This window comes from Megachile rotundata, chromosome 3 (assembly GCF_050947335.1).
Source record: "Megachile rotundata isolate GNS110a chromosome 3, iyMegRotu1, whole genome shotgun sequence".
NCBI classification, from domain to species: Eukaryota; Metazoa; Arthropoda; class Insecta; order Hymenoptera; family Megachilidae; genus Megachile; species Megachile rotundata.
In genome coordinates, this window is record NC_134985.1 from 12665890 (window position 1) to 12693677 (window position 27788).

General features: G+C 33.7%; 1 protein-coding gene across 1 annotated transcript; it reads left to right on the top strand.

Annotated features, from left to right (window-relative positions):
- Positions 1 to 335: 335 nt before the first annotated feature.
- LOC100882618 (murinoglobulin-1) lies at positions 336 to 27394 on the top strand. Its single transcript, XM_076529348.1, has 25 exons — positions 336 to 599; positions 1881 to 2035; positions 5049 to 5290; positions 5397 to 5513; positions 5702 to 5865; positions 6281 to 6389; positions 6604 to 6837; positions 7704 to 7946; positions 8612 to 8940; positions 10344 to 10699; positions 10778 to 10920; positions 11076 to 11178; positions 12047 to 12188; positions 13331 to 13559; positions 13634 to 13839; positions 15245 to 15594; positions 17144 to 17376; positions 19645 to 19896; positions 20554 to 20946; positions 21616 to 21847; positions 23201 to 23373; positions 23869 to 24177; positions 24713 to 24767; positions 25014 to 25238; positions 26168 to 27394. The coding sequence occupies exons 1-25, from the start codon at positions 508 to 510 to the stop codon at positions 26344 to 26346; spliced, it is 5265 nt and encodes a 1754-aa protein (XP_076385463.1). The 5' UTR covers positions 336 to 507; the 3' UTR covers positions 26347 to 27394.
- Positions 27395 to 27788: the final 394 nt, after the last annotated feature.

The following is a 27788-nucleotide window of genomic DNA, read 5'->3' on the forward strand; positions in this document are numbered from 1 at the left end:
CAGGTAATATCAAAACAAAAATTTTCTTCGTTTCTCGAAAAATCCTTCTCGCGAACATTATTTTTATGCAAAATGAATCTTTCTGCAAAATCTCAGATCGCCAAGAATAAATTTGAAAAAGTGCATCCTCGCAAGTAAAATATCTATAAACGAATTGAAACGGATTGATCTTTATATCGAAACACTTGATTCTACGAACGAGCGATTACGACAAAGGTCATTCGATCGGAATTCGAAAGAAAATTAAACGCGGATTGTGTTCTAATGGTATCAGTGAAATTCTTGACCCTTCCCCTGGAGATTCAGGGGGTAATAAGAGGGACCGAACGAATATCGTGCTTTCAGTCTGCACACAGCGTGCAATAACGTATATCGGCACGTTCTTTAACGTGCTTTGTATTTTTATCGTAATTCGAGTATTCGATCGACGGATTTAACGTAGAACTAGAAAATCGAATATTTCACTGAAAACATGCGTTTATCGAAAATAAATGATAGAGACAGTGTATGAGATCATTCAAAATGGATAAATTTGTGTTTCTGGTGCTTTGTTGTTTTGTGGGATTTTTACGTTGCTGTGATGCTAAAGCGGTTATAAGGTAACTTACCGGTGATTTTCTCCATTTTCGAGTTTAATTTCGTGGATGAGTACAAGATTTTCTATAATATTTTAGACCTACATTTTGCGAGGGTGCAAATATTGATAATATTTTTGTTAATAGTTTATTAAATATGGTTAGTGTTATTCAAATATTTGCATTGAATTTTACAATAATTTTTGTAGCATTTAAAAATACTATATTATAATATTATTAGATTTTGAAATGTTGTGCAAGAATTTTATTGCTAGATCAAATATCTTATTAATATTAATATTAGAAAAATAATTTTTTGGACGCTTTAATGACTGAACTCTCGTTTCTTTATTTATAAACGCAGATAATATACAAATGCATCATGCTATAATTACAGAGAACCTGTTTAATATAAGAAGAGGTCTAAAATCTGATTAGCTATGAATTAGTTGAAGTATACTGTATCAACAAACATTATGATTAATAAAGCTTTGTCGTTCGTTCTTGTACTGCAGACACTCGCGGCCGCCATTACTATATACACCATTAATACATACGTTTAACTAACCGTTTTAAAATTACAATTTTGTGAGCTTCTGTTGTAGCATTTTTCGTACGTTATGAAAGTAACAATAATTTTGTTACCGAATGTCTCCCTACATAGATTAGGATTAAGTAATAATCAATGATTAGGAATACACGAATATTACTAGCAAAGATGGCATTATCAAGGATTTAGTTAATTTGTAAAATTTCCAAAATCCATGAAACTTTTATCTGCAAGCAGTCGTCAAAGATGAATATATATTTTTTGAATCTTTGAATGTATTTCTATTCAAACAAAAATTAATCCTTTTCGATATCATCTCTTTAGTAAAAATTTATATTTCGTGATTATTCGAACCATGTTTAACTCTGTATCTTCTTAAATATAAAACTTTTAGTTACCTTTACATTTTGCAAATTTTAATTTTTACAGTTTTACGTAAAATTTAATGCATTTAGTTGTCGCTACCAATAAAACTACTAGAGGAACATAATTTGATACGTGACAATATTATTCATTTCTATTAATCGCAATTCATTATAATAATTATATTATAAGTAACTAATTGTAGCAATAAAAGTATGGAAAAAAAATAGAATCGTAAAAATAGGGTAAATAGTAACAGTTAAAATCACAAATGCATAACAGTGGCCACCAAAGTGCTAAATAAAAGTTTATTTACCACCAAATAAATTTCAAGAATTAAAAAATGGGTAAATTGTTTCAAAATTGGACATTTAATTCTGCATTATTTTCAGGGGATACCTGTTTACAGCACCCAAACAACTTCCAGCAGGTGAAACTGTGAGCGGATGTTTGTCACTGCATAAATTAGAGCCTCCGGCTCATATTCTTCTCGAGCTAGTGAAAGAAGATGAAGTATTGTCGAGAACTAACACCGTATTAACATCAGGTAAATAGATATATATGTTACCGTGAAAGACCGAAATTGGAGAATGTCGACTTTCATCGGTGAATGTCAACACATACCAAATAAGTCGGTGAAAGAACTCTGTCATGAGTCGTCATGACACAAAATTCTGCCACATCTCCATGACGGATATAGTCGTCAAACACACTTAACTGGTTAAGGATTATTAAAACCAAAGAAAGCTCGAGTTACTTGATTTTCAGTTAATTTGTTATCTCTCTTTCCCGACATAATATTTCATTTTTCAGTCTCATATTTGTTCTTCCTTATTTTGCTAGTCAATCAATCGACATAAATCGAGTGCATTCAAGTATATTTTTGTTATCACAAGCGATAAATATGCATACATGTATTTGTATCTATATAATTACCCGGAAGATTTTATATAACTCGTAGGTCTATAGATAGACATGTTTATATTGTCTTGTCCACATTTGTAATTTCTGATATTGAAGAGTAAATTATTGATGGTCTACGATATTTAAATTGAAACTTATTGTTAACTCTAAAATATCATATATAGTATTAATGATGCATTAATAATTAATTTTTGCAAAACAGTTAATAATATTGAATTATAGTTACTTTAACATTTAAGACCTGTCTTATTACCATTTCTTATTCATTTTAATTTTGCAAAAGTATGACCATTTTTCTAATTTCATATTTATTATATTAATAACAAATATTTTTATATTTATACATATACAAGTTGCAATGCAATTTTTTATTTTTTGTTCACCTATTTACTAGAATGACTACTTTCAGGCTTCAAAGGATTTCTCTTTCTTTCATTTCATTTTGAAAATTAAACACAGATTGATTAACGATTGCATAAAAAAATAATTGAACATCTTTTCACTCAATTAATGTTTCTCCTGGGTTGATTAAATTTTAAAACTCATCTTCCCGCGCTTTTTGTTTGTTTCGATCATTTCCCGCCTGTCAGCCATTTTTGTCACGCGACAGGCGCTTTAAACAAATCGTAAATTGAAATTGTAGTCGCTTCCTGCGGGGACACTGAATTGGTCAACTCCCTCTCTGCAGAGGAAATAAGCAATTGCTGGAATACATGGGAAACCCATTTATATTGTTATGTATGGGGTTAGCAATGAAAATTGACCGTTTAGCTTGATCAAACTTCAACTGATATATCGCCAAGAAATCTCAAGACGATGATATGCATCTATCTATTATGCTAGCTTAATAATAATAATACATTTTTTAGTACAAGTTATTTAAAGTCAAATTTCACAATGCAATTGAATCTTCCAAATTAAATAATATATTATTAAATTAAATAATATCATTATTAAATTAAATTAATATGTCATTATAAGAATATAAAATAAAATTGAATTATAAGTAAAATTTTGTAAAATACAAAAAATGTTGTTATGTACGAAACCGTGTTTAATTATAATCAGAGATTATCCAATAAATCGCATAATAAACGTAGTACATTATACCCGTTAACTGACATTTCGTATAACAAACAAACAAAATCCATTCATCGCAAAAAATGTACTCGCAACCGCTGTAGGTTGTGAACCCTTAATAATCAACTTTGAATGACATCGCCATTATCGTATCAGCGCTCAACATCAAAGCAACCATCGCCCCTTTGCAATTTATTGATGTAACTACATTCGCGCAAAAGGATGCCCTTAATCGATAAATTGCTACTAAGAACGCTATTCTAAACACGCGTCGATTTATCTAATTGCTGTTCTTGCAATTGCATACACATTCGCTAATCACAATGATATTTGTATTTGGTATCGCTTGCACGAAAGTTGTTTCGATGCAACGTGAGTTTAGTGACCCGTGTAACTTTTGAAAAATTTTTAAGAAACTGAAAAATTTATGTACACTACCGTCCATAAGTATCCGGACACAAGCGAAATATGCATTCGCGTCGCATGAAAGTTATTCAAGTATCTGCAACAGTAACTAAAATCAATTTTTTTTCTGCGGAGGTCAGAATACTGGAACGTTTTTCGATTGATAATTCTCGTTTGGAACTCATATCTCGATGGAAAAGAAGCTACAGACGAACTAAACCGAAACTGTCGAGTGCATAGCGTTACCTCCATTCTTATCTCCATTGAGGGAACCTAAACATCTACCAACAGTTTACAAACACTTGAAACATATCGAAGAACCCTCTGAATACGTTCTGCACCATAGAAATGAAACGCAGTAGAAATGAAAATTTTTTTTAGAATCGAAAGCGTTTCATTAGATTCACAAATTTGGACTTTGTACTTCTGGACATGAATTTTACTTTCACACTTTCATTGTATAATTTGTACTTAAAAATTAATTCTATTACGTTATGACACCTCAAAAAAGATAATAATAATTATTACAAATGATATGATAACCCTAAATACCTTTCGTACAAAGTTTAACTATGTTTTATGTAACGAAACCAAGTGTCCGGATACTTATGGACGGTAGTGTATATATTTCTTTCATTATGTTGATGAAAGCATCGAACACTTCTCGAGAGCAGAATATATTAAATAATGCTAAGTTACTATAAATACTCTGGCAGATTATAAATATAAACTCTGAATAAATTGTGATATTTTATAGCGCGGTATAAAGTCGAATAGTTGCAAACGTAACAAATTAATATTAATTACTCGTTCGAATATGAGCTCCAATGTTTTGCAATTTTGACAAAACCTGAGTAAATGTTCGAAGAAATCGTTCGATGTCGTTTTGTAGAAATGTGAAATTTATAAATAAAAATTTAATCCGTTAATCCTATAAGGATTTTGATCACACCTCCAAAAGTACTAATTCATATATTTGTCTCTGTATAACATAGTGAATTGTTTATAATTCAATTAGCATGCATCTCAATTTTTGCAAGACAATTTATGAGATCATTTTCAATTTTCTTTTTTTTATTTCCAATCGTAATGAATCCATGATAAAAATGTTATCAGGAAATTTTGCTGATGTTACTAGTATTTTTGAACAGGTATAGAAACATGTCTGGAGCTCCCAGTACCGATGATGAGATACCGAAGCGCGTTACTTCGACTTACGATCAAATTCGACAAGTATCCCCATTACAAAGTGAACGCGGAAGAATATGTGGAAATCCTGCGGAATTCTCTTCTCGCATTCGTGGAAACTGATAAACGTGTTTATAAGTCTGGACAAGACGTTAATATCAGAATCCTGATGTTGAAAAATGATTTGAAGCCTTGGAAGAAACCGGTAAGATGCTCTCTGTTTCTTTTTGGAATTGGAACTGTCGCACACTTGACATGTAATTAAGACATACGTAATGCCACAGATGAAGCATTTAATCTGTCGTTCGTAGATTTCGAAAGTGTGGATTGAAAATCCGTCGGGGATCAGAGTAGTGCAATGGTCGAATGTGAGCACCGAGAACGGGATGGCACAGTTGAAATTTCCTTTGTCGATGGAACCGAGTTTGGTAAAATTCAAATTTTATTATTATGTAATAAAAGGTGGGAACATGTAGTTGACAACTCGTTGGCATGCTTATATTAATTAATTATTAACACTAAAACCACCAAACGCTCCACAAGTTGAAATCAGCATTGAGTTTCATCAAGATAATTCACGAACTTCTAATATTTACATAAGAATTGTTTGTAACAGGGAACGTGGTCGATTGTTGTGGAAAAATACGCAGATTTCGAGATCTATGAAAGAACGCAGTTCGAAGTGAACAAGTACGTTTTACCAAGATTCCAGATAGCAGTAACTTCACCGAGCTATGTACTTGCAGATACAGAGAACGTCACGTGGAATATCTGTGTCAGGTACCATTACTGCATTATTATTATAATATTTTTCAAACATTACAAATTTCAAGATTAACTCGTTATCAAAGGAAAATTTATATATTGTATTAAAATTACGTTACATCCTCGAGTCTGTAAATAAATGTAATTTCTTCGCGATGACGGTAGGGACGCTACCTAATTGAAAACTGAAATATAAAATAAAAAGTTTAGTAATTCATATTAAATATTTCCATATAAATAGATATTCATGTTAAATATTGTATCACAATTTAATAATTCCTACTAACATTGTATTGTTAAGGAATGAAAACGTCAAAAAGTTTCAATAATTAAAATTGAAGAAAATGGTGGACCTAAGAGGTTCCATCGCGATTCAAAGAGTAAATCGTAACTTTTACATAATTGATTTAACTAACGATTAACATTACAGGTATAGTTACGGTAAACCCGTAAAAGGTACTTTGTTATTGAAATTAACTCCGCACACTCCTAGTTGGAGAAGAAAACCTAACCTCACACCAATTCGCTACGAAACAGAAGCAAGTATTACTTCTCTATCATAAGATGAGACTTAAGAAAGTACTATAACAAATGCGACTACTAAATTATTTACATCACTCATTCACACTTAGTTTGATAAACAAGAAAAGTAGTTTTCCTTGACGCAAAACTTACCCCTTTTTGAAGCTCCACGATTTCATCATGTTTCCTTTTTCCTATTTATTGTTAAAAAAGTATGAATTATCCATTCAGATGGATTCACCAGACGGATGCACCGAATTTACACTTTCTGGGACAGTTCTCAACTTGGCACGTTGGAACGTAGCTCCGAATAATATTGTTCTACTCGTAAATTTCACCGAAGCAGGGACAGGAGTGAAAAAAACTACCATTAGTCGGTCCGTGGTTAAGCACAAGGCTTTGAAGATAGAATTCACGCAGTACATGCCGAAATACTTCAAACTGGACCTGCCTTATCATGGAAAGGTAAACTTTTTGTTTGTCATCGAATCGAAAAGTTAGGTTGTTTTCGTTAAATTAAGGTGAAGTGGGGTAAGTTCGTAAACGTGGCAAGTATGCAGGCTATTTTTATTACAATATCAACGAAATTTCTTCATTTAGTATGTTGTTTCCTTGTTTTGTTTCACTATATCCCCTTTTATATTTCAGCTAAGAGTACTTGTTTGCAGTATATAGTACTTGCATAATGCAGTAAAAAGCATTTTATAGCAGATTTGTTAATAATTCTGCCCTTGCCCCATTGCACATGAAATACAGTTTCAAAGTATTTAACTTCAAGTTACGCTCTTACCCCATTTTCGGGGAAAGTGCAGAGTAGTTGACATTTTAAACAATTTCCTATCAAAATCAAAATGTACAAGGAAAATTAAGATCCTAGTTAATATTAATTAAATAGTAGTAATTGTGTTAAGCGTTCGATATCGACTGCGTTAAGTATTTACATAGCAGACTGAAAATACTTACGTTTAAATGCCAACTTTACAAAAACCAGTCTGCACTTATCCCGCTTCACCTTACATCAATTTATTTGTTCACACTGTAGTTTCTAATAATTAATTACATTAACTGTTCATATTAATAAATTACTTGAATTGATTATTAATTTTATTAACAATATTATTAATGTAAATAATTAATAGATTAATTAATCTGATTATTATCGATTCATTTTTATCGAAATTATATTTAATTCAGAATTAAATTGTTCAATCATTTCTGATTGAAAATTATTTTTAAAAACTTGCCAGATTAATTTCAAGATCATGTTCTTAAATTGAAGAATTCTTATAGTTAATATTGTTTATTGTGATTGTACACTTTTTGCTTTGCAGTTACGAGTTTTTAAGCAGGACGATACTCCCGCTCCGAACGAGAAGATTCAACTTTGTTTAAAAGTACTGGGAAAAAACAAATTGTTGCTGGATATGGTCGAATGCCGAGATTTTACGACGTCCGCTGACGGTTTTGTTGATTTTATCGTACCACCTCAACAGAGGAATGTTATTTTGTTGAGTTTTCTTGCCACTGCCGTTGATTACCCGATGAAATATTATTCGCCGGAGAAACGCTGGAGGGTACAATTTTGAAATTTTAATCGATTACATAAATTCTTATTGAACGTTTCTTACTTTTTCCGTGTTTTCTCTATCGAAAGAATTATTGTAGTCGATCAAATAGTCCACGGAATTAGTAAAATTAATTATATTAGATTTAAATAAATTTTCTTCCTGAAATATAAATTTCAGAAAAATCCTTTTTTATGTTTGCAAAATGATTTTAAACTTCTAAACAATTTTATTATGAAATTTTATATCAGAGTTTCTTCCCCTTTTTTTAGTTTTTGATATTACATCAAATATTTGCTAATCAAAAATTATATTCAGTTAGCTGAAAAATAATAATTTAAAAAATTTTAAACTTGACAATTTTCGGACTTAATACAAATATTTAATATCATTGCGTACGAGTGGTTACACCTAATTTCACATTTAATATTTTTGTGATATCTCCCGAAGAAAATATTTATGAACTCTTTTTAGATGACATTTTAGTCTCTTTCCAAGAATTAATTATTACCGACAATTTCTACTTATTTATTATTTATTAATTTAATTAGTTTCTTCTTTCAAGTGAAATACACTTGTATAACCTATAAAATGCGAAAGGAACCGTGCTACATAAAATGAACTCAACTTACAATTTTTGCTAATAGTTCGTATAATCACTCGTACATCTTCAGGTGTTCATGGATCAACCATCAGCACAAATTGACATCCATCCTTGGTTCTCCGCATCTAATAGTTACTTGGTTGTAACCAGAGGAACTCAACCCATCGTATGCGGTGAAAAATACTCCTTCAACGTGATGTATACGATGCCCTCAAACATAAAAGACAATGAATCGATTTTATTCCACTACTCTATCAACTCCAAAAGTGGGATCCTGATATATGGCCACGTAACGCATAAGCCAGGTCATGACACCATATTGAACTACTCGGAATTTCGCAATTTATTGGGTAGCCTCAAATTTTCAAACAGAACCGATCAAGACCCCGTTGTACACAGGTAAAGTTCATGATATTTGTTTTCTATATTTCTTTATTGTTTTCAATAATAGATTTGTAAGTACTATTTTATAATATTATGGCATGATGCGATTCTCTCAATTCTTCAATTCTTCTATATTTTTTTCAAAGTTCTTACTTCTTTGTTTTTGTCAAAAATTTTTATTTTTGAAGACTGTCGCATGTTACAGGGTAATGCAAATTTCTATATTTTTTCCAAAGTTCCTACTTCTTTGTTTTGTCAAAAATTTCTGCGTTTAAATATCAATTTTATAAAAACCAGTCTGCACTTACCCCACTTCAACTTATTTTTGAAAGTTCCTATTTGTAGATGTAATTCATAACAAGTAAAACCCATCACAAGTGCAACTTAATGCTTTCAGTATGAATAATCATGATAAAATCATGTAACCTTTAATCCTTTGGACTCGGAAAGCAACTTACCATTCGGTTTAACAAATTCAGATAAATATTTTTTAATTAAAATAGTGTCGAACACGAGACATATGTACTGAAACGGGAAATAAAGATTATAGATCAATTAAAAGAAAAATAATAACAAAAGTGCTCATGAAACTTTTGGAAAATTTTGGAGTTGCTACTAGTCGACAACAAAGATACCCTCGAGTGCAAAGAGTTAATGCTTTCAGTATGAGTGTCGAATATACATAGTCGATTGGTATGAATGACATAAGTTCCTGACAACCTATTCTTATTGTTACACAGAAATTAATAATCGATTCGACTATGATTGCTCATCGTGAAATGGGCGAAAAGTAATTATGGTTGTCCAACACAAAGCGTTGCTATTTTATAATTTACATTTTTGGTATTTTATAACGAAGCTAGGATTTCGAAATGAAAATCGAAATTACATTTCAAAATGAAAAGATAATTGTACATAATTGTATCACAATTAATAAATTAATCAAATTAGAAATAATTATATTTCGTGTATGAAAATGAAATCGGAAAATAATTCTAAATAATAGAATTAAAAGATTTAAAGCGTTTAAGATAGGTCCCCACTTAAACTAAGCAGAGAAAATCTAATTTCGAATTTCATTCCGAAATGAAAAACCAAAGGAATTGTACGACAATTATTTGATGAAGAAATGTTGAAAAATTTGTCAGTGCATATTTTTGTGAACAAAGTTATTTTATTTACGTATGAATATTAAATTACATCGGCCATGAGTGATGGATGTCCGCAGATAGAATGGACATTGGTGTGCATTATTGTACATACTTCGATACTAATAATCTTTTTTCATCTAATTAGAATGTTATCGGATTTTTCAACCAGTTTACTTGTTTCATTACTGACATTATTATTATAATAATATGATCTAACAGAATAAGATCCTGTAAAAAACCAACTGTGTCAATATTCTTTTATTGCAGATTTCCGTTAAGCGTGAAAGTAACATCAAGCATGGCGCCAATATCCGAATTACTGCTCTATTACGTGCGATTGGACGGCGAAATCGTGGCTGCTACTTATACAATCGAGGTTGGCCATTGTTTCGAGAACAAGGTTAAAACAGCTTGGCACACCGATGCCCGAACACCAGGATCAACTACTCAGTACCACGTGGAAGCTGCACCATGGTCTCTCTGTGGAATATCAGCCGTAGATAAATCAACACTTTTCTTAGACGGATCGAAATCTAATTTAATCGATGCCGCTAAAACGTTCGAAAAATTGAAGTACCGCGAGTTTTCTTTCCTGACCTCTTGGCGGCAAGCTAATTGCCAATGTATGTTTCTCATTGCTGCTTATAAATTTTGTTTTTATTCTCACGGTGTAAATACATAGGAATTTTTGACTTGTACAGCGGAGGTTCTGATGGAAGATACAGAAGAAGAGATCGGTCATCTACCGCGTCCTGCGACGTTTCTTAGTTTCGAAAGACGAAAAAGGCGATCGACTACGTATAATAGGATAATTGAATACGTAAACGAAATGCAAGCTTTCATTGTAAGATGTTTTTGAAATGGTATTTACAATCTCCCAAATTTCTAAACTCGAATATTTACGACCTTCTAAAATTCTAAATTTGCAATTCCCTAAATTTCAAAGTCTTTCATCATCAATTCACTACATTCTTATAAGTTTCATTCTCTTTTTTATAGGATTTCGGAGTGATTGTGATGAGCGATTTAAAACAGACAACACTACCGTGCACGCTAAGTTTTAAAAAGGATACAAGGATGTTTCAGATGTCGGCTGACACTGGCAAGTACTTACTAACATTAACTTTTCTTAAAGTATTTACTAGCATTAAATTTCTTATTACATTAACATATTATCGATCATCATTTACTAATATTTCAAACTGATATCAAATTTAATTAACCCGCGAGTATTACATTTTCCGTAACGACCAAAACGACGTAATTATTAATATTTCAAATCCATATTAAGTTTAATTAATCTACATATAATTTTGATTAAGGTGAAGTGAGGTAAGTGCAGACTGGTTTTTGTAAAGTTGGTATTTAAACGTAAGTATTTTCAGTCTGCTATGTAAATACTTAACGCTGTCGATATCGAACGCTTTGCACAATTACTACTATTTAATTAATATTAACTAGGACCTTAATTTTCCTTGTACATTTTGATTTTGATAGGAAATTGTTTAAAATGTCAACTACTCTGCACTTTCCCCGAAAATGGGCTAAGAGCGTAACTTGAAGTTAAATACTTTGAAACTTCATTTCATGTGCAATGGGGCAAGAGCAGAATTATTAAGAAATCTGCTATAAAATGCTTTCTACTGCATTATGCAAGTACTCTATACTGCAAACAAGTACTCTTAGCTGAAATATAAAAGGGGATATAGTGAAAGAAAACAAGGAAACAAACATACTAAATGGAGAAATTTCGGTCATATTGTAATAAAAATAGCCTGTATACGCACTTGCCCCGTTTAAGAACTTACCCCACTTCACCTTACTAGGTATTTACCAATGCATCAAATCTAAATTTAATTAACATGCTGTAGCAAAGTCCACACATTTAGCGCAGCATCCAATACATCACACTTAAAGTAGAATGATTGTAAGCGTTGATTTTATAATGTTCAACCAACATTTCTTTCCAGTAATAAATTTCGCGATTGCCGCCGCTGCGAAGTCATCAGTGGTGGACCTGGAATACATTGACGAGGGTTATGATCAGACATCTACTCTGGAAAGTAGATCGTACTTTCCAGAAACGTGGTTATGGGAGTTGGTGCCTACTGGGTATGGCCGGTTTCTAACACCTTAATTATTATACAGTAGATTTTTCAAGTGTGACACATAAAACATTATATCTTTCGAAAATAGAATGCGAGGAATATTTCTGTCTCTATGTTTCTCTTTCACAATATTCGAATTAAGTTAAAGGTCTAGGCGAACTCAGAACTGACTTTTGGGACCTCTGAAAATTGATACTCTCTGGTCCTTTTTTATCTTACGTTGTTTTAATCAGCAGAGACAAGGTTCAAGACAAGGTCCTTATCTCTCCTGACCGTAACTCTGGTCCTTTTTTATCTTATGTTGTTTTGATCAGGAGAGACAAGGTTCAAGATAACCTCCTCGTCTCTCCTGATCAAAGCTCTAGTCCTTTTTTATCTTATGTTGTTCTGATCAGCAGAGACAAGGTTCAAGACAAGGTCCTTATCTCTCCTGACCGTAACTCTGGTCCTTTTTTATCTTACGTTGTTTTGATCAGCAGAGACACGGTTCAAGACAAGGTCCTTATCTCTCCTGACCAAAACTCTGGTCCTTGTTTATCTTATGTTGTTTCGATCAGCAGAGACAAGGTTCAAGACAAGGTCCCTGTCCTAATGAAGACAACGTAAGATAAAGGACTAGAACGTATCAATTTTCAAAGGTCCCAAAAATCAGTTCTAAGTTACCATATAACCCTTTGCACTCCTACGTCTCCACATTTCTTTTGGATCTTACAAATAATTCAGATAGATAGATCGGTTGAATATATATTTATTTTCATTTATTTACTACTTATAATAAGTGAAAGATATATTTTTCTCATACTTAGTTACAGTTTATTTTATAGAGAACTCCTTTCGTAATCTATTTTGTAAATTAACACTAGAACTTCTAACAAGAAGAATAAAAAATAAAATGAAAAGGGAAATAAATAAATACTAAAGCATCAAGTAACATATAGAACTAGCTTTTACTTCAACAAAATATGACAGACAGTTCCATAAAATCACGACAATAACATTTTTTAATATAAAATGAGAAATCTGAAATCAGTCATTTTGACTGGTTGGTAGTTCTAATGTTAAAGAGTTAGCAGGTGAAGGAAATTAATGAGTGCAAAATCCTTAAGATTTCCTTGCATTAAACACGTGGTAAATTATTGTTCACAGGAGGGAAGGTAAAATAACAATAGAACGCACGCTTCCACACACCATCACCGATTGGGTCGGCTATACAACGTGCATTTCACCGATACATGGCCTGGGAATAGCGCCACCGACCACCATAACGTCGTTTCAACCATTCTTCCTCGATTATAGTTTGCCGTACAGCGTGAAACGCGGTGAAATGATGCGCATGAAAGTCTCCCTCTTCAATTACATGCAACATAGCTTGCCTGTAATAATTCATTGATCGAATGATACGCGATTGTCGTTAAACGAACGTACTTCATAAGACGATCTGATATGCAGGTGGCTATCAGACTGGAAGAAATGTCGGGGATCGATCTGCATTTGTCGCTTCCGACAGCGTCGTTCTGCGTGGAACCACGAGACAGCGTGATCCACGAATTCGTTTTACGACCACGGGTTATCGGAGAGGTTAACATAACTGTCTCAGCTTACATAGACTCTAATTATTCTGAACCTTGTGGTCCGCAGACTTTGGTATTTACTAGGTAATTAGAACATTTCATATTAGATACGAGTTCTTTTTACTGATAAGTTGCAATCGAGTATATTCATGCGGGTATAATGTAATTTCTTTAGATAAGTGAATAGTTGACAAGTTTTTCATTTCGAATGTCTGTAATACCAGATTTATAGATTTCAGAATTTTCTTATTTCATTTAGGAATTTTGAAACTCAAGTTTTGGAATTTCGAAATTTAAAGATTTAGGGATTTCGAGATCTGGGGAATTAGGGATTTAGGGATTTAAGGGTTTTGGGGATTTAGGGATTTAGGGATTTAGGGATTTAGGGATTTAAGGGTTTTGGGGATTTAGGGATTTAGGGATTTAGAGATTTAGGGATTGAGGGATTTAAGGGTTTTGGGGATTTAGGGATTTAGGGATTTAGAGATTTAGGGATTGAGGGATTTAAGGGTTTTGGGGATTTAGGGATTTAGGGATTTAGGGATTTAGGGATTGAGGGATTTAAGGGTTTTGGGGATTTAGGGATTTAGGGATTTAGGGATTTAGAGATTTAGGGATTGAGGGATTTAAGGGTTTTGGGGATTTAGGGATTTAGGGATTTAGGGATTTAAGGGTTTTGGGGATTTAGGAATCTAGGCATTTTGGAATTTGGGGATTTTGAGATTTTGAGATTGTGGGACTGTGGGATTGTGGGATTTTGGGATTTTGAGATTTTGGGGATTTTGGGATTTTGGGATTTTGGGACTTAGACATTTAGAGATTTAGGGATATAGGGATATAGGGTTATAGGGATATAGGGATATAGGGATATAGGGATATAGGGATTTAGGGATGTAGAAATTTGGAGATTTAGGGATTTAGGGATTTTGAGATTTTAGGACTTTGGGATTTAGAAATGTAGAAATTTAGAAATTTTGGAATTTAAGAATTCAGACATTGAGGCATTGATACATTGAGACATTGAGACATTGAGACATTGAGATATTGAGACATTGAGACACTGAGACACTAAGACATTGAGACAGTGAGACGCTGAGACACTGTGACACTGAAACATTGAAATACTGTGACATTGAGACACTGTGACACTGAGACACGGTGACACTGAGACACTGAGACACTGAGGCATTGAGACACTGAGGCACTGAGATATTCAGACATTCAGACATTCGGGCATTCAGAAATTCAGACATTCAGAAATTTAGAAATTCAGAAATTCAGAAATTTTGAAATTTAGAAACTTAGAAATTTAAAAGTTTCAGGATTAGATAACTAACTATATAAAAATATTAGAATTTAAAAGCTTGCATTCTCAACGAAACTCAAATTCACGCTACTTCTAAATAGAGAAATAACTCTGTCAGTCTATCTATTATATCATATTCCTGACGGTGTTTTATTTATCTATCAATCGCTTCTTCTTTTAAAGGGACAAAATAGTGAAACCACTTTTAATTCTACCTGAAGGTTACCCAATGGAGAAAACGGAAACAATGTTACTTTGTCCGATGGACTTTAATGATGATTCCACGTTCATGTGGGAAGCTGCGTTCCCTGAGGATGTGGTAAACGACAGTGCAAGAGGTTACGTAAATTTGATAGGAGACATTTTAGGACCAGCACTCCAGAATTTGGACAACCTCGTTCAATTACCGCGAGGCTGCGGCGAACAGAATATGGTTTTATTTGTGCCAAATCTTAACGTGATAAAATATCTCGATGTTCTACAGATCAAGAAACCTGAACTCCGAAAAAAAGCGATCAAAAATATAGAGAAAGGTACGTGGTATACATTCTATTTGTCGCATTTACTTATTCGTTTTAATTTTGTTTAGAAATCTCTGCGTACTGCCTTTTTTGCGGATTTCGAATATCTTATCTCGAAATAAAATGTTTGCTGTAGGTTATATATTTTTATGTACTTGTATTCTCATTTGTTATAGTGTTGGTGAAGCAAACTTTAATTGAATTTTGGAATTTTGGAGTTTTGGAATTTTGGGATTTTTTGAAATTTGCAATTTTTGGAATTTTAGAATTTTGGGATTTTGGAAATTTGGTATTACAGAATTTAGAAATTTGGAAATTTGGAATTGTGGAATTTTGGTTTTTTGGAATTTTGGAATTATGGAATTTTGGAATTTTGGAAATTTGGAATATTGGAATTTTGGAAATTTGGAATTTTGGAATTTTAGAATTTTGGGAATTTGGGATTTTGGGATTTTGGAAATTTGGTACTACAGAATTTAGAAATTTGGAAATTTGGAATTACAGAATTTAGAAATTTGGAAATTTGGAATTGTGGAATTTTGGTTTTTTGGAATTTTGGAATTATGGAATTTTGGAATTTTGGAAATTTGGAATATTGGAATTTTGGAAATTTGGAATTTTGGAATTTTAGAATTTTGGGAATTTGGGATTTTGGGATTTTGGAAATTTGGAATTTCAGAATTTAGAAATTTGGAAATTTGGAATTACAGAATTTAGAAATTTGGAAATTTGGAATTGTGGAATTTTGGTTTTTTGGAATTTTGGAATTTTGGAATTTTGGAATTTTGGAAATTTGGAATATTGGAATTTTGGAAATTTGGAATTTTGGAATTTTAGAATTTTGGGAATTTGGAATTTTGGAATTTTGGAAATTTGGAATTTTGGAATTTTAGAATTTTGGGATTTTTGGATTTTGGGATTTTGGAAATTTGGAATTTCAGAATTTAGAAATTTGGAAATTTGAAATTACAGGATTTAGAAATTTGGGAATTTGGAATTGTGGAATTTTGGAATTTTGGAATTTTGGAATTTTGGAAGTTTGGAAGTTTGGAATTTTGGAATTTTGGAATTTTGGAATTTTGGAATTTTGGAATTGTGCAGTTGTGGAATTCTGCGATTGTGCAATTGTGCAATTGTGGAATTGTGCAATTGTGGAAGTATGGAATTGTGGAATTGTGGAATTGTGGAATTGTGGAATTGTGGAATTGTGGAATTGTGGAATTGTGGAATTGTGGAATTGTGGAATTGTGGTATTGTGCAATTGTGGAATTGTGGTATTGTAGAGTTTTAGCATTTTGGAACGGGGGAATTTTAGAATGTCGGAACTGTAGTGTTTCTGAAGTATAGAATTCTAGAATTGTAAAATTGTAGAATTTTTCAATTTCGGAACTGTAGAATTTCTGAAGTGTGTGATTGTAGAATTTTAGAATGTCGGAACTGCAGTTTCGGAATTTTCGAATAATACTAACTATCCTTGACATCGCTCGTCAATGACGTAATATACTAAAAGTCTGAAAATGTATTACGAATATTAATCGCTACCGGTTTATACCAAACACAGGATACCAAAGACAGCTAAACTTCAGGCGTGAGGACGGCTCATACGGACCATTCCAAGCCGGTACAAATTCAATATGGCTAACTGCATTTGTGTTGAAGTCTTTCGCCAAAGCCCGAGATTTAATTTATATCGGCGAACGGCATCTTTATCAAACAGCGGAGTGGATTATCACCAAACAATTGAAAAATGGTTGCTTCCCGCGAATTGGTACCACTTTCCACAAACCGTTGCAGGTTGGTGAAGAAAGGCGATACGTTTACAATGTTATTTGAAAAATCAACTATGTATCAAAGACATTTCGTAAATTTTCGTTTATAGGCTAGATTTATTAATAATTCTTAAACTCTTGACTTTATAGAAATTTAAGAAAAGCATTATTTGACTTTATGAAACTTTGAGTATAAATCATACTAATATTCAAAATACATCACTGTATGTGAATTGATTTCGGTTGAAAAATTCACTTTGTAATAAAGAAATGTTTATTTTTCTTTATTAGATTTAAAATTTTTAGTTGTATATCGATTTAAGAAGAACATAATTGTATTTTCAAAACATGCTGACATTCGATGTGAATAATCCTAACTGAACTCAAGTAGCATAAAATCAATACTTAGTTTAAATTTATGAAATAATCAATCGTAATAAATACCTAAAAATCAAACAAAATGATTACTTATACAGAGTGTTTCGTAACTAGTGTTACTCTCTGAGAAGGTAGAGGAATGTCATTCTGAATAAAATTCTCCTTTGCAAAAATGGGGTTTGAAGCTTCGTTTTTGAATTATTAAGGAGAAACGCGGACCAATCAGAGAACGAGGATTATTACGCGTTGGACTACTACGCGTCGAGTATCCACTCGTTGGATTACTACGCGTTGGATATCCACATGCTGGATTACTACGCGTTAGATTACCACGCATTAGATTCCTACGCTTAGAATTACCATGCGTTGCATTATTACGCGTTGGATTACTACGCGTAGAATATGCACGCGCTAGATTACTACGCGTTGAATATCCACACGCTGTATTAGTACGCGTTGGATTACTACGCATTGGATTACTACGCGTAGGATTACCACGCGTTGCATTACCACGCGTTGCATTATTACGCGTTGAATTACTACGCGTAGAATATGCACGCGCTAGATTACTACGCGTTGGATATCCACATGCTGGATTACTACGCGTTAGATTACCACGCATTAGATTCCTACGCTTAGAATTACCACGCGTTGCATTATTACGCGTTGGATTACTACGCGTAGAATATGCACGCGCTAGATTACTACGCGTTGAATATCCACACGCTGTATTAGTACGCGTTGGATTACTACGCATTGGATTACTACGCGTAGGATTACCACGCGTTGCATTACCACGCGTTGCATTATTACGCGTTGAATTACTACGCGTAGAATATGCACGCGCTAGATTACTACGCGTTGGATATCCACATGCTGGATTACTACGCGTTAGATTACCACGCATTAGATTCCTACGCTTAGAATTACCACGCGTTGCATTATTACGCGCTGGATTACTACTCGTAGAATATGCACGCGCTAGATTACTACGCGTTGGATATCCACACGCTGTATTAGTACGCGTTGGATTACTACGCATTGGATTACTACACGTGGGATTACCACGCGTTGCATTACCATACGTTGCATTATTACGCGTTGGATTACTACGCGTAGAATATGCACGCGCTAGATTACTACGCGTTGGATATCCACATGCTGGATTACTACGCGTTAGATTACCACGCATTAGATTCCTACGCTTAGAATTACCATGCGTTGCATTATTACGCGTTGGATTACTACTCGTAGAATATGCACGCGCTAGATTACTACGCGTTGGATATCCACACGCTGTATTAGTACGCGTTGGATTACTACGCATTGGATTACTACGCGTAGGATTACCACGCGTTGCATTACCATACGTTGCATTATTACGCGTTGGATTACTACGCGTAGAATATGCACGCGCTAGATTACTACGCGTTGGATATCCACATGCTGGATTACTACGCGTTAGATTACCACGCATTAGATTCCTACGCTTAGAATTACCATGCGTTGCATTATTACGCGTTGGATTACTACGCGTAGAATATGCACGCGCTAGATTACTACGCGTTGGATATCCACACGCTGTATTAGTACGCTTTGGACTACTACACATTGGATTACTACGCGTAGGATTACCACGCGTTGCATTACCACGCGTTGCATTACGACGTGTTGGATTACGACGCGTTGAATAACTACGCGTTATCCGAAGCTGTCGCTCTCGCGTCTGCGCACGCATAATCCCCACGCTCTGATTGGTCCGTGTTTTTACTTAATAATTCAAAAACGAAGCTTCAAATCCCATTTTTGCAAAAGGAAATCTGATTCAGAATCATGTCAACTACCCCTCTATTTCATGGACTTACACTAGTTACGAAACACCCTGTATGCTCTACACCGTTTATGTATATTCCAGGGTGGTCTTCAAGACGATAGTTCATCGACAGCGTTAACAGCCTACATTCTAATCGCTTTGGTCGAATCTGGAATAACATTGCCAGAATCTCTTGTTACCAATGCATTAAATTGCCTGGAAAAAGGAATGGCGAATGGCAACGATAGTCCTTACGCTACGATTCTAACTACGTATGCATTAGCCCTGTTGGGATACCCGAAAGTTAATGCTAGCTTGAAATCAGTGATGGACCTCGCTACGCGTTCATACAATGTAAGAATTTCTTAGCAACCAAAAATAGAAACTAAAATACACGAATAATATACTATTAATCAAAGATTGAGGAAAAAGAAGGAGATAAAGATTAACAAATTATATACATTTGAACAATACTGTTTCGTATCGAATAATTGAGACAAAAGATTGAATATAACCGTGAAATAGAATTTTTTATCTTTCAATTATCGCATTTTACAGCTCTAGGTGATTGTCACAGCAATATTTGGATAGAAATTTTTTGCGATAACCGCATGTAAAAGACACTGAAAATTTTATTGTATGTGTATTTAAATTCTTATTTTAATATTATTTAGAACGTTTAATAATATATCAAGATTTACATACATTATTATTATTGATATTACTATTATTATTACTGCTATTATGGGAGTATAATATGAGAAAAATGACAACTTAAAGAGGTATGGTACCATAAATAAACCTCGACCCTCATCGAGTTAAATTTACAGTTCAAATGTGACAAATCCAAATCATATTTACATAAAGAGTTTCAAATTCGATACTTTATATAATTGAAGAACGCCAAATTTAAAATATACATAACATTTCAACGTTCCTTTAACGCTGCAGTAATAATTACAACTCTCACTGCCGAAAAAAAAGTTAATATTAATTTTCCGTGGATTCAAGGACTTACTTTGGTGGGAGGACAAAACATGGTCGTCGCTGAGTTTGAGCATCGAAATGACAGCATACGTGATTCTCACGTTGGTCAAATTGGGCGGGAACGATAATTTGACCGAAGCTTTAAAGGCCGTCCGTTGGATATCGAAGCAAAGAAACGTCGAGGGTGGTTTCAAATCTACCCAGGACACGATTCTTGGTTTAGAGGCGATCAGCGAGTACGCTATGGTCACGAGCAGTAAAAACACCGACTTGTCCGTGCTTCTAACAGCTATCGAAGTTGATCGCGTGCATAGATTGTATAATGACAATCGTATGGTTCTTACGCAAATTCGTCTGCCTGTTTTACCGACGTCCATTGAAGTTTCTGTCGAAGGAGAGGGCTGCGTTTTGGTACAGGTAACATGCGTCATTTTCGTTATTTCCGAGATTACGCTTTGCTATTTTTAACAAAGATGACATAGGCAGTGCATCAAATACAAACTCAAAGATATGAGTGCTGTACAGCGTCGTTTGTCCAGATTAAACCTGGAGTGTCTTAAACTCACTATACTTTGTTGATTCTCCTTCACTATATTTTGTTGATTTTTCGCTAGGTTTATGGATATTTGATGTGCAGTTGTAGATTGAAAATAAAGTGCAATGATAAATATTTAAGCGATGATGAAGTGATGTATACAATTACTCTTTGTTTGCAAGTTTTGATAAAAACATATTAATTGTGCAATTTAAAATGAGGAATATAAGACGCTTCATTTTGATCAGATCCGTAAACTCGGTATCAAACTTAATTCATTTTAATTTCATACAGGTATTAAGAGTGCTTCGTAAAGAATGCACAGAATTTAAGAGAAATATCGTATTAAAAGCAGAATTTTCAATTACTTCTAAACTTTCTTGATGAGACATGAGATGCGTTCCATAAACCTGCTTAATGACTGCTCAATAAATGGAAGTTAGATATTCGTAAACTTTTTGACACTGCATATGCGAAGGCGAATTTGTCCTTTCCAAGGAATTTTCCTTGCATAAAAAGTTACAAAATTGTTTATTTTTGTTGAATTTTAGACCAACATCAAATACAACGTTGCACACGCAACTGGTTCAGATGCGTTCGACCTTTCGGTTTCTGCACGATCTGATGCATTTGCGAACGAGTGTGCGATGCAAAATGTAACGATTTGTGCACGATATAAATTAGCAGACGGGGAAAGCAACATGGCGTTGCTTGAAATTGGAATGATAAGTGGATACGTGCCTGATCGTGAAAGCTTACAGTCCTTGTTACAACCAATGTCAAGTAAGTTCGATATTTTCTTAATGAAGAACAAAAACATTAAGTTGATCAGAAAATTATCTATTACTGTAGGTCCCTGAAATGGGGGGTAGCTGACGTGATTCTGCATAAGATTTCCCTTCGCAATAACGGAGTTTGAAGCTTCGTTTTTGAATTATTCAGGAACAACACGTACCAATCAGAGGGCGAGGATTATTACGCGCTGAATTATTACGCGTCGAATGTGCATGCGTTGGATTACCACGCGTTGAATATCCACATGCTGGATTACTACGCGATAGATTACCACGCATTAGATTCCTACACTTAGAATTATCACGCGTTGCATTATTACGCGTTGAATTACTACGCGTCGAAGATCCACGCGTTGGATTACGACGCGTTGAATATCCACATGCTGGATTACTACGCGATAGATTACTACGCGTTAGATTCCTACGCTTAGAATTCCACGCGTTGCATTATTACGCGTTGAATTACTACGCGTCGAAGATCCACGCGTTGGATTACGACGCGTTGAATATCCACATGCTGGATTACTACGCGATAGATTACCACGCATTAGATTCCTACACTTAGAATTATCACGCGTTGTATTATTACGCGTTGAATTACTACGCGTCGAATATCCACGCGTTAGATTAGTACGCGCTGAATATCCACATGCTGGATTACTACGCGATAGATTACTACGCTTAGAATTACCACGCGTTGCATTATTACGCGTTGAATTACTACGCGTCGAATATCCACGCGTTAGATTAGTACACGCTGAATATCCACATGCTGGATTACTACGCGATAGATTACTACGCGTTAGATTCCTACGCTTAGAATTACCACGCGTTGCATTATTACGCGTTGAATTTCTGCGTGTAGAATATGCACGCGCTAGATTACTACGCGTTGGATATCCACACGCTGTATTAGTACGCATTGGATTACTATGCATTGGATTACTACGCGTAGGATTACCACGCGTTGCATTACCACACGTTACATTACTACACATTGGATTACCACGCGTTGGATAACTACGCGTTATCCAAAGCTGCCGTTCTCGCGTCTGGAAATGCATAATCCTCGCGCTCTGATTGGTCCGTGTTTTTACTTAATAGTTCAAACACGAAGCTTCAAATCCCATTTTTGCAAAGGGAAATCTTATTCAGAATCACCTCAGCTACACTCCATTTCAGGGACCTTTACTAGTTGTGAGACACCCTGTATATTTTAATCGATAAAGGTTTACTTAACAAATTTCTGATCGCATAATCTGATTCACGTCTGTAGAAGTTTCTGATTAGCCCAATCGTAGAAGTAGAAGAATAATAATCGAAGATAATGTTTAAATTACAGGAGTGAAACGTTTCGAGGAAAATAACGACGTCGTTGTTATTTACTTCGATAAGTTATTTGATGAAAAAACATGTGTATCCTTCACGATAATAAGGGAAAACTTTGTCGATTATCTTGAGCCAGCGAATGTGATACTTTATGATTATTATCAACAAGAACTTATGGTGTACAGCGTGAGTTTTCACTGATTGTTTAATATACAAGTGCAACCGTTGGTGTAACTAGAGTGCAGGACACATTTCATCCTTCGCGTATTAGAAAGCGAAAAGATTTGAAAGTTACAAGTCTTGAAATTCTGAAATTTTTGGGTTACCAAATTTCTCAATTAACTTTCAAGTTTGGATATTTTCAAATTTTTTTATTATTAAACTTTGTCATTTCAAAAGTTCTAAATATTGTATTTTTCAAAATTAAGAAGTTTCAAATCTCTGAACTTCGAAATTTGCAAGTTTCCGACTTTCCAGCTTCCCAAAGTCTCAAATTTCCAATTCCCAAATTTCCGAATGCCCAAATATCAATATATCCAATCTTACCAAATTCCCCATTTCTTTTCTGATTAAACCAAAGCTGTTGCCTCTGGCCCACCATGAAAACGAATTCTATTTACACCAATGGCAAGTACTCGAAGAGAGTGTAACCATGATTCGAACATATGTGAATAATTGCAGAACTATAAAGTCCCTTCAATGTGCAGTAGTGCGGAACCGATCGACGAACAACCGATAACAGATGTATCATTCAAATTAAAATCGATGAGGCAGCCGGTAGAGATAGAATTAAATTCATCATTCGTTGATACGAAACAAGAAGTAGCCATTCCGGAAGGAATGGAAGGACCAGTACCAGTTTACGTTAAACCCGAGACGATTGATTACAAATTGGAGACTACCATAGCTACCAATGGCTTGTCCGATCTTACTCCGACTCTTGGTATCGAGGATCAAACGGTACAATGGGGAGAACAGGAACCTGTACAGGTATAGTCGACATCAAATTGTACTAATGGCATCATAAAAGGTACAAGGTGAAGTGGGGTAAATGCAGACTGGTTTTTGTAAAATTGGTATTTAAACGTAAGTATTTTCAGTCTGTTATGTAAATACTTAACGCTGTCGATATCGAACGCTTTGCACAATTACTACTATTTAATTAATATTAACTAGGACCTTAATTTTCCTTGTACATTTTGATTTTGATAGGAAATTGTTTAAAATGTCAACTACTCTGCACTTTCCCCGAAAATGGGCTAAGAGCGTAACTTGAAGTTAAATACTTTGAAACTTTATTTCATGTGCAATGGGGCAAGAGCAGAATTATTAACAAATCTGCTATAAAATGCTTTTTACTGCATTATGCAAGTACTCTATACTGCAAACAAGTACTCTTAGCTGAAATATAAAAGGAGATATAGTGAAACAATATTAATCAACTTTTCAAAATTGAATTTCTCGACATACTGTATGTTTATCGTTTATCTATATAATTTAGTATGAAAGGCACAATTATTTACAGGAGGAGTTTGACAGTCAAATAAGAAATACGACAGACATCGAAACGGACGATGCGTGTAAGTAAATTTCAAATATTTGGGTGAAAAGTTTCAAATCTAACAAATGTAATAAAAATCCTATTACCTATCATATTAATTATAATTTTACAAGAAAAATCATTATAAACCAAGATCATTTAATCATACTTACACTTTTAGAACATAGACAGGAATATTTGCTAACCTAACCTAACCTTCTGACCACGTTACGTCCTATAATAATTATGCTATCAACGTTTTTACTATTTACTGTTTTTTATTTAGCGCCAACAGGAGCAGAACAGTTTTGTCCTGTATGTATGGAGAGTCTTCCATCAGATTTCACAGAAATTTATTGTTCGGCAAGGAGCGTGGTGAAGGCGGCAATCAGACGATTGCGAAAAACAAGAATGTTATTGGATCTGCATGCATCACGTGAGGTTCAACGTCTTCGATCCGCAGTCGAGTTTTATTTAAGTCCAAACTGTGTCTGTGTCCCGCTAGATACACGTAAGTATTCAATTAATATTGATAATTAAATCATTATAACACAGAACCGATATTACAGTTTTAGACTATACATATTGTATACATACTGTATATAGGTATAGTCTTAGTATACATATACGTATAGTCTTAGGTGGTAGAGTATTAGTCTGCGCGAAGATGGCAATATAACGAGAGTCTGCTGTATAAACTTAGTGCATGGATATTTGAGAGAATAGTAAATTATTTTATTGGTAACATTATAAGTATAATATCAAATAAGTATTTGGAAAATATGGGGATTTCAATTTAGAAATTTAGAAATTTAGAAATTCAGAAATTTAGAAATTCAGAAATTCGGAAATTCAGAAATTCAGAAATTCAGAAATTTAGAAATTCAAAAATTTAGAAATTTAGAAATTTGGAAGCTTGGAAATTTGGAAATTTGGAATTGCAGAATTTAGGAATTGGGAAATTTGGAAATTAGAAATTTGGAATTTCAGAATTTAGAAATTTGGAAATTTGGAAGTTTGGAAATTTGGAAATTTGGAAATTTGGAAGCTTGGAAATTTGGAATTGCAGAATTTAGAAATTGGGAAATTTAGAAATTAGAAATTTGGAATTTCAGAATTTAGAAATTTGGAAGCTTGGAAATTTGGAAATTTGGAATTGCAGAATTTAGAAATTGGGAAATTTGGAAATTAGAAATTTGGAAATTTGGAAATTTGGAAGCTTGGAAATTTGGAAATTTGGAATTGCAGAATTTAGGAATTGGGAAATTTAGAAATTAGAAATTTGGAATTTCAGAATTTAGAAATTGGGAAATTTAGAAATTAGAAATTTGGAATTTCAGAATTTAGAAATTTGGAAGCTTGAAAGCTTGGAAATTTGGAAGTTTGGAAATAACACATATGTTCTACGATACCTCATATAAAAATGATATCTTTTTGCAGCCGCAAGTCTAGCATTGATCATAAACATGGATACCGACTTTCTCACATCCCAGGAACAAAAACAGAGCCTGAACGGTTCCTACCATATATATGGCCTGCCCCCAACGAGCGGTGTGCCTTGTAAAGTGGCAGAAGCACGATCTACATGTTCAAGTAAAGAAACGGTTCAATGCACATAAGTACAAGGACATCCTCTGTCTATGGTTGAACTGATAAAATCATGTAACGTTTAATCCTTTGGACTCAGAAAGCAACTTACCATTCGGTTTAACAAATTGAAATAAATATTTTTTAATTAAAATAGTGTCGAACACGAGATATATGTACTGAAACGGGAAATAATGATTATAGATCAATTAAAAGAAAAATAATAACAAAAGTGCTCATGAAACTTTTGGAAAATTTTGGAGTTGCTACCCGTCGACAACGAAAATACCCTCGAGTGCAAAGGATTAATGCTTTCAGTATGAGTGTCGAATATATAATACATAGTCGACTGGTATGAATGACATAAGTTCCTGACAACCTATTCTTATTGTTACACAGAAATTAATAATCGATTCGACTATGATTGCTCATCGTGAAGTGGGCGAAAAGTAATTATGGTTGTCCAACACAAAGCGTTGCTATTTTATAATTTACATTTTTGGTATTTTATAAGGAAGCTAGGATTTCGAAATGAAAATCGAAATTACATTTCAAAATGAAAAGATAATTGTACATAATTGTATCACAATTAATAAATTAATCAAATTAGAAATAATTATATTTCGTGTATGAAAATGAAATTTGAAAATAATTCTAAATAATAGAATTAAAAGATTTGAAGCGTTTAAGATAGGTCCCTACTTAAACTAAGCAGAGAAAATCTAATTTCGAATTTCATTCCGAAATGAAAAACCAAAGGAATTGTACGACAATTATTTGATGAAGAAATGTTGAAAAATTTGTCAGTGCATAATTTTGTGAACAAAGTTATTTTATTTACGTATGAATATTAAATTACATCGGCCATGAGTGATGGATGTCCGCAGATAGAATGGACATTGGTGTGCATTATTGTACATACTTCGATACTAATAATCTTTTTTCATCTAATTAGAATGTTATCAGATTTTTCAACCAGTTTACTTGTTTCATTACTGATATTATTATTATATTACCAATCTATATTAGTATTTGTATATGTTTCTATTGGAGAAATACATAAACGATATTGTAACCCAACATATGGAGTTTAAGAATTTTTGTTACACCTGATCTATAAAAATAAAATGTTCTTTCCCAAAGTATTAAAATACCAAAATAGGACTGCGAAAAGGGATGAGAACCATTGCATAGTCGAGCAATTGACAACGGTGCTTGACCTGTTCAAGGTTGAGAAGAGTATACATGTTATAAAAATCGCTCAAGGAGACTACATGTTATCATGCCTGGCAACAGCAATTTCCCTTCTTCTTTTTGCTTCTTTGGCCAGATTACTATTCCTGAAGATTAATGTACAAAAACTGCAATTTTTAACATATCTAAATATATACAGTAAAATCAACCAGTAAGTTCACACATTTAAGCATCAGTCTTGCGTTTTATTACTCGTTAGTGTGGAGACATCGCCATTTAT